Source organism: Lampetra planeri, chromosome 3 (genome assembly GCF_965212315.1).
Source record: "Lampetra planeri chromosome 3, kcLamPlan1.2.h2, whole genome shotgun sequence".
Taxonomy (NCBI): Eukaryota; Metazoa; Chordata; class Hyperoartia; order Petromyzontiformes; family Petromyzontidae; genus Lampetra; species Lampetra planeri.
Window position 1 is genome coordinate 24556901 of NC_136109.1, and position 9224 is coordinate 24566124.

At 43.4% G+C, this 9224-nt stretch overlaps 1 protein-coding gene across 1 annotated transcript in view; it reads right to left on the bottom strand.

The window, feature by feature from the left end:
* LOC144734761 (aromatic-L-amino-acid decarboxylase-like) overlaps positions 1-8760 on the bottom strand; it is a 30588-nt gene extending 21828 nt beyond the window's left edge. Inside the window, exons 1-7 of the mRNA XM_078617126.1 lie at positions 8748-8760; positions 8055-8232; positions 7902-7983; positions 7177-7299; positions 6506-6646; positions 6054-6197; positions 1769-1835 (exon numbers count right to left, since the gene is read on the bottom strand). Of these exons, the coding sequence (XP_078473252.1) occupies positions 1769-1835; positions 6054-6197; positions 6506-6646; positions 7177-7299; positions 7902-7983; positions 8055-8232; positions 8748-8760 (748 nt within the window). The remainder of the gene's footprint in view (positions 1-1768; positions 1836-6053; positions 6198-6505; positions 6647-7176; positions 7300-7901; positions 7984-8054; positions 8233-8747) is intronic.
* Between the last annotated feature and the right edge of the window lie 464 nt (positions 8761-9224).

Sequence of the window (9224 nt, forward strand, 5' to 3'; positions counted from 1 at the left end):
CCTTTGTGATTTGGATTTTTGTGCCTGACATATTGTCAATTGACACCATTTTAAAACCGTCTGAAAGATAGCACCAAAACCAATTCATTGTGCTGTCTGAAAACCATGACATCAATAGGCTATTTCCTGGTAAATGGAAATACATCTGAATTTTGACCTTGTACAATATTCTTAAATATGAATTCAAATCATGGAGAAATATACTATCATAGGTTACTATAATTTTTTAGAGAAAGCTAGATCAGCTGGCCAAATTGCATTTTCTCATGGCATCATCACAAACTCATTGCAGCCATTCCATCCATTTGTAATCAGTCATTATAATTATCTAACTCAATTATATTCCACTTTCCTTTACACCTTTAGAGGACACTTTTTTTTAAATTCAGATTTAGAAGGGGGTTTTTCCCAAGTAAAGCCCATTGAGCTAAGATGCCCTTTTTCAAGGGCAACTCGGCTGGCAGACATCAAAGCATTCCACAATGAACATCTCGTTGCTCTTCTAATATGCAGTTGTGCAAGGGTACGGCCTTATTTGATCGTGTGAAACACTTGGTATATTACTGATAAAGTATTGATCATAATGTATGTAAGTATTATGCCCATGCGTCATTCACTATGGGAATTATAATTTGACTGAAATCTCACTGACATAAGTTACGGAATTATTCAGTTTCTTTACCAATTGAAACTCCTTTTATCATTATATAGTTTTGGTGATCTGTGCCTAACGCCTGACACCCTGTACGCTGTATGTGACGCTGGGTAGGCTACGTTGATTTTCATGCAATAAAAACACATTTTCATTAAAGGCTTATTACAATTGTAACTAATAATTGTTGGATTGTTACAAGAATAATACTTTTTTTCAAAAATATACCAGCTCCGCTTTTGATAAAACCTAAGTGCACCCTTATTTTTGTATTTTATCTTTTCGTTTTACACACCTTTAGAGAATAATGATAAATAATCTATTCAGTTAATTTGTGTGTGACAATAGTTTTTTTGGACATCGAATAGAAATTGAAATAAAGAAGCAGAATCACTTTTAATTTGAACTCAGTGGAGTGTCACTTTCATGACTTTTGCTCGCATTTATAGTGGAAATTTGTGAGAATTAGTGAACACCGACCTCTCCCCTTCCAATCAATAATAAGTACTGTAGTAACTTTTTTCAAATTCACATCAATTCAGAATCCAGTGAGCTATTGTAACTGAGTGGAAGTTCATTTTTTTTAAAGCGACCTTCTGCTCACATTTTTAGCGAAAATGAAATAGTTTATTTTTTGAATTATCAAAACAGAATGCAGTCAGTCGATACTTATAACAATTCCTACAACAATTGCACATTTGCATCAAACAGAAGTCGAGAACTAAGTGTTTATATTCTTTTATTCACTCTCACAGGTGAGGAAAATGTTAAGTTTGGAAAACCAATTTTTTATTTAAACATATTGTTCTTATAACCTTACGATGAAGGTGATTTGCAATTGTAATTCTTTATTTACAGGTTTGTAATACATTACTATGAGTAAATTAAATTCAGTACATCACATTCCGTAATTTATATTTCATTCAGATGAAACAAGAAGGGTCTACACACAAAAGAAGACGTCGATTAAACAGAGAAAGACAGCAGAGATGGCGTAATTTACGAAGTCAAGAAACACTGGATCGTTTACGATCTGAAAATACCTGTCATCTAACGGCCGATTACACTAGTTATGATCATTATAATTGGCACCGTTGTGTAGTAAATTCAACTCACCTCGATTTCGGTATTCATCATTGTCCATTGTGCTGCTGGCAGGTCGTGATACGCTTGGTGAGCTATACTATAAGTGTTTTGGATTAGATCGCATAAATATTTACTGAATGTATTTACGCGATCTCAACGCGCAGCCACCCGCGCATATTGGCCACCACGTGCACGCGCTAAAAGTAGCGCGGCAGCTGCCAGCGCGTAGCTCACCTCGTACGCTCCGACTCTAAAAATAGCAGCACGAGCCCCACTAGCCGTACAACCAACCACAATGCCCACCACCACCACAATAACCGCCACCACACCTACCACTGTATGAATATGCACGTGTGTACCCGCGTACCTCGCGGCGCAGCTCTACATAGGCCTCAGCAAGGTAAGGTAATTTACCATTTTTACCGGGTAAAAGGGTAAAGGTGTCGACATGCCAAGTGGTAAGGTAAAGGGTAGGGTAAAGGTAGCTCGGAAGAATTACCCGGTAAATACAGTACCTAGTTTACTGCTAAAAGCTCAGTGGCGCAGTCCGTGGCCTCCATTTAATAAGTAATATTAAAAAAAAACTTTTTTAAAACACGCTTTTATGAAATGTACTAGTAATGGCAGAACTCCACGACTCCAGGAAGTGGCCCCGAAGCTTGCCATAACGTAAGGGACCGTGGCCAATTACAGCCAACGTCCGTTGAGCGTGGACAATTAGATCCAAGCCGAAACATAACATATAAAAAATAATGTTTAAAATGTTTTATATTTTATGATAGAATATAGTGTTGTCATCAGTATGACATAAGCATACCAAGTCTGCAGTCGATATCACATTAGGAAGTGGGTAAAAATTGAGTTACAAGATTTGAGGATACAGCAACGACGATGACAAGTGTGTAAAATTGGAATCATCGAGAGTATTTTATATGAATAAAGCGCTCTACCTGGCATTTACCGTTATAAACCTTGTTCATGTGTAGTCCCCTAGTAATTACCCTGTAATCGGTAATTTGTATGGGGTGTGAGTAAAAGGTAGGGTAAAAGGTAGGCTCGTTGCTTTTTACCTTTTACCTTACCTGCTAAAGGGTAAAAGGTAGGGTAGAGTGATTGTATTGTGGTAAGGTAAAAGGTAGGGTAAAGGTAGGCACGTTGTTTTTAACTTTTACCTTACCTTGCCGAGGCCTAGCTCTACACACGCGGCAACCACCGCCAGCAGCACCACGTGCTTGGATTACGTAATACAGTCGAACCTCGGTATACAACCGCTTTGGAATACGTCGAATTTGGTATACGTCGTGTTTTTTCAAGAAAAAATGTCTTGAGATACGACGTCTTGCTTGGGATACGACGCACTTGCTAGAACTTGTATGGGTCGGGATGAGTCACCGCGTTCAGTATCCACGTATGCCCCGTTCACGACTGAAACAAAGCGAGAGGGGCGGGGGGGGTGGCGTGGGAGAGAGGAGCGGGGGGCGTGGGGGAGAGGGGTGGGGGATGTGGGGGAGAGGGGCGGGGGACGTGGGGGGCTGCCCCCATGGAGGGTGGAGCCCCGGGTCGAGGCGCGCGCGACCTGTGGGGTTGAGGCACGCCACGTGACCAGCGCAGCTGGCAGCAGCGCGGTCACGTGGCTTCTGTATGCATTTTAGTAATTCGTGTCTAAATTATTTTATACAACCCCATTAATGTATATGCCATAAAAATATCATTTATTTTCCACTGGAACGGATTATTCCCTTTCTCTTTATTTCTTATGGGAAAAATTCGTTTGGTATCCGTCATTTTCGGTATAAGTCCTACCTTCTGGAACGAATTAACGATGTATACCGAGGTTCCACTGTATGTGTTTTTCTTACAGAATGCAGAGAAACATGTTCAATACAACGGAACCGCTGTTAAATACATCAGAATAGACTTTCATATTAAGGTCAATTTGCTTAGCTAAACTATGTTATTTTAAAGAGAGCAAGAGTAACTGATTTTATTGACATCTTGCCAAGATGGTGCTTTAGGATGTTATCTGCTGTGTTCTCAGAGCAAATATACCCACATAAAATGTTCGGGTGTGTTTGTGAAATTATTTAAGATTGTATAAAGACGATCATATTCTTTGCACCAAGAATATCAGAGCTGTTGGCTTGGTATGCCTAGACATAATGTAATGGATCATAAACTGTTCTCTTCCACGAATGCATGCCATTTTACGAACAAAATATGTTTAGTGAAGCAGATTCACCCACCATGAAGTCTGTGACCGAACCGGAGTGCTCGTGCTGTTAGTGCGGCTCCACGCAGAACGTGCTCTGCAGACTCCGCTTGTCCGCCACCCTGGCACAGTGAGTCGGGCTCTTAGCGTGCAGTCAAGTGTGGGAGGCTGGCCAATAAGAGGCATGCGATTACGTAGTTGAACTGTGACAGTTGGTTCAAGAGGTGTCAGTGGGTGGGATCTCTTAAATTGAATGCCCTTGTAGCATTCGAGAAACCGATCAGTCGATTGCCAGTGGGGTGGGAATGCTGTCACAGCACTCTTTGGCACTTCACTTCCGAGAAGACAGGAAATCTAAGCATATTAAACAGGTATATATGATTTCCAGGTCATATAAATATCTGACATTGAGCAGTGAAAAATAAAATCCAAATAAACAAACCTAAAGTGTCTACATCATTAGACCTCCTTTGCCAGTACCAAAATATAATAAGGGTTTTCCCCGTTTTTCTGGCAACAAAACTGAATCTTTTTTTTACAAGGAATCGTGTGTGCATTAACCACAATACTTGTGGTCAAAATGCAAACAAAAAACACACTCTGATAATATATGCATTGTCCTTGAAACTGATTGGTCCACACCAGAGACGGCTTTCTTTTGACAACCCCGAGCTCTCATTACTTTCATAGTGCATTGTCTTTGAGCTGTACGCCTTTTGGCGTCCTCTGGTCAAGCACCAATTGAGACGAGGCTCAGTTTATTTGTGTATGTATGCTGAACTTCTTTCGCACCGTACGTAGCCAACCGTGATAATCGGAGGTGCGATTATAACGGTTATGAACTTAGGGTGTTAGGAATAAGAGAAATTCAAAGACCAGATCTCAGAATGGACCCAGTTCAGCCATGTTGTCAAACGCGCACACGCCTGTTGTGCCAAGGGTTGCGCACACCTATACACGCACAAGATGCACGGTGGTGAGAGCACGAAAGCATTATACACACGTAGTTATTTTACCAAGAGAGCTATCATCATCTGAGCCATACTGTTCGTGTTGCATATGTAGTGTTGCAGACTCTGGAGACTTGTCTTGGAGGCACACTTGTTTATTATAACACACCGTACGGGAATACAACTTATGGCTAGCGTGCCTGACACCGGTCACGCTCTCGGGTCCTCTGGCGGCCGGCAGCACGCTGGTATCTTCAGTGGCGTTTTCAACCCCCGCAGGTAAGTCGGAGTTCTCGTCGTCCGGACCTTGCACGAGGGCTGTTCGTCTTGTTTCCATCTTTTATTCAGCCACTTCTGACTCCAATTGTAGTGTCTTGAATCACAGACGAATAAACTCCTTTGAAGCACACACTGTTTATTGCCTTTCTTTCGACACGGTCCCAAACACACAAGGGGTATATGGTTCCCTTACCCGTTAACTTGAGGAGGTACAGCCTCCGGGCTTGGCGGGACCTACACACAGCCTACCTGCTAACCTAAGGACGTACAGCCGAGCCTTAGCCCTTGGAAGGGCTGGAAGGCTGGGACACAGGGTCCTGCCTATCCAGGACTTATTCTCCCCTGACCGCTGGAACACTGAGCCTCAGCCCTTAGAAGGGCGAGAAGGCTTGGTCCAGGGTCCTATCTTCTTCAGCCCGGGCCAGAGCTCTCAGCGCTCTGGCTTTTATACTGGTTCGTGGCTGGGCTTGTCCAATCCCACGCTACTTTGTGGACCCTTCTGATTGGTTCTTCCCAATCTGTCGTTTGGATCCTCTTTCACCTTATCTGACCCTTGGCCGTTTGTCTGGCAGGAATCTGTGATTACGATCCGCTCTCACCTCTCCCTGACCCCGACCGTTTACCGAGGGAGGCAACGCTGTACCGTAGGTCCCCGAATAATGAGTAGCTATCACCTCTACACATGTGTAGGCTCTTAGATGTTCCAGTATCTTATAAACATATGAAAATTTTCTAAAAACAAATTGTCTAATTGGCCCCAGACACTCAGTGATGGGGTTTTTTTCTGGGTAATCAAATAAAGTGCAGTACTGTAATAATAAATGTTGGTGCACATTGCATCGATAAACAAATTCACGCTTGGAGTTAAGTAACTCACGAAGAACGGGACAAGTCCCTGTGCTCGGTCTTCCTCCACGGCGCGTCGGAGCGTCTCCCCGCGCAGCGAGAACTCCAAGTTCATGGGCAGCGAGCGCAGCCTCACCAGCGACACGAGGCTCGCCTTCAACACTGACGAGTAAGCCTGGCGGGAGTAAAAATTCACCTTCATTCGTATTCAGTAATTGTGTATGGATGTATGTTGAACGTCGTTCGCACAGTCCTTAGCCAAACGTGCTAGTCGGAGGTGCAATTAGGTATAAGTTTTGAGAGCGAAAAGTTACGAAAATGAGAAGCAGGGAGCATTTTCCACACCCTCTGATTGAAGCATCATTCATCAAAAGCGTACGATAATGCTTAATGTTCTTCTATTAAAATTACAATTTGTGGGGAGGGAAATACATTTTGAAACATAAGGTGAACACGGGCATTAGAGAGTGTAGACTGGCACACCTGGTCTGAGGTGTACCCCACAAGTCGTGAGCTGAGGAGTGCGTCATTGCCGACATCCTGGCGGACATCCCAGCGTAACTGTGTAAGAGCGCGTGTCCGTGCCGTCAGGAGGGCCAGCATGGTAGAATCGCTCACTGAGCTCTGTACACACGCACACATATTTTTGGAATGAGTGCAACTAATTGATCCATTAATAATTATAATTGATCAAAAGTTACAAAAAATGGTCCACTGACCTTGGAGGCAACTGTGCTACACATGCAGGCCATGCAAGCACCCTGATGAACACATGTGACAGTATGTCACTATTACATTGCGGTTAATATGACAATTGCTATCACTCATTTATATCAACTGGCCCCTTCTAGCGTTAAAATCTCTTCTTAAACACATCACTTCCAACTTGTATTTCCCACAGCGCCATCCTATCAATTCTCCTGTCTATTTTGATTTGAAGCTTTTATGACTGCAGGAATCCATACTCTATTACTCTTTCCATACTCTTTTAATTATGGTCTACTGTCTGTCTCCATTCTCCACCCCTTAAATGTTTGCTTCTAATCTTTCTTGCCTATTCTGGCAATATGTTGATCGTTTTAGATGTATTTAGATTTTAAATGTACTGCTTCGTAAACCAAAGTGTTGCAAATATGATGATATAGATGAAGGACCTGTATGACCCCACCTCCACATCCGTCTGGGTGATCATGTCGAAAGGTGTCAGGGAGGAACAGCATGTTCACCAGCCAGTCCGTCATCACTATCTGCAGCTCCGTGGAGGCCGGGTTAAATGCCTGGCCCAGATCACGCATCAACAGTTACAAAACACAAACGGTCCCCTTATTACCATAGTTTTAATAATAGTGTTGGAGCTGCTCAATAACCAATAAAACAAGGAATTTTACTTGAATCAAATAACCTACCTACAGTCTCAGCTTGCAAATAAATTGTATATTGAATTTATAAAAAAAAAAATGTTTCTTGCACATGTTTTTTTATTCTGTAAATAAAAAAGATATGAATACTTTTTGGGCCAAATTAAGTCTTACCAAATTAAGTCTGGCCATGTTAAACATTCGTGGCAAGCAATATCTGATCTTCCCTGGACCCCCCTATTCATTGAATATATATTTTTTACTTACATATCTTAAAATATATCCATTAACACGTTTTCTTTAACATTACGCGATTTTATATAAATGTAAATACTTAATTTGCTGTAATGATTGTGTAATAAACTATTTAAATTATTACTTCAGGTAAATTTGTACATTTGTATTGTTACCCTTGCATCTTGTTTTCTCAAAACGTTTCCAAATGTCTTCATTTAACTAAGATGCATATCTCAAAGAGTTCCCGCATGATTTTTGATGGTTGTCCATCGAAACTCCCTCACGAACAACAGCCGCTTCTTGAGGGAAGGCACCTCCAGGCGAGATGTTGGCGGCAGGTCGAATTTGGGGAGAAGCGATTCCTGCCTGATCGACAAAATGGCGGACGCTCGAGCGGGCCGGAGCTCCGCCATTTCCTGCGCTTGGTCGGCAGCGACGGTAGGGCTGTCTGCTCGCTGCCCCTTTCCTCCGGCTCCTCCACCTCCAGGTGCACAACCAGCACTGCTGCCGCGGATAGTAGGTCCGCGAGGCGCGCCTTGCGTACAAGCCGTCCTCCTCCAGACGACGGCAGCACAGAGTCGTCATTTCCTGCCCGCTGCTCTACCGGTACCGCCTCTTTGGGACCAGTTACCGGGGTCCCGAATTCCAGGGCTGTCTGGGGCGATCACCTCCCCGTCATCTTCTTCTTTCAATGACGCTACGGTAAGAGCTTTCCTCCTCGTTTACTTTGATATTGTAAAGGAAACTTTTATTTCCCTATAAATACAATTAAGAGAATTGTCTTTTTTTTATTACTTCTGGCACCAAATTTTGTGATTAACTTCAGAGACACTAATAGTAGGAGGCACTCTGCTTTATTCTAGCCATCACAAGTACAGGGGATAACTATTCGATGGTCAGGACAGCTAGCACACTGCTTCACCAACAACGCCGAGGAGGTGAAGATGAGGACGAAGACGGAGACGAAGACTTGGTAGCACGACCAGTTCCATTCCAGACAACAGCCCCAACCCTGAGTCGGGGCCTCCCTTTCATCCCCCCCAGCGTGGCCTAGCTCTGCCCTCGGCCACGCCCCCTTCTGGAACCTACCAGAAGGTTTCCAGCTTCACCTCACGTGTCCCCTCCGTCACCTTTGCCTGACATCCCTTTCCCCGGCCTATCACATGCCCTGCTGGCAGACTGGGCTGCTACACCCACAGATCCCCCTCTCTGCCAGTAACTAGCGCTACATGCCCTAGTGACCCATTTTATGCCACTATACTCGTGAATCGCTCCTAATCTTTTGAGTAATCCATAGTCGACAAAAAACGTGACATGATTAGCAGCATTGCTTTGATCACTTTTTCCTGTCGCTTAGAAATGGAGCCAAACCTATAGCGGTAGTGTGTTCCCGCATGTTGCAAAGGTTCACGGTTCAATTCCAGCGACTGCCCTGGTTAACGATAATAATATGCGCCGTATGCTTGATAGTGGATGTTAAATATCCCTTGACGTCATTCGCACGAGAAGGCCATTGTGCGCCTCTGTCAGGATCCAAGTTATAAAATTACCTGAAATACTCAACTTAGCAAACATTGCCCTCTGCAGGTAGAACAGTGTCCCAGGTC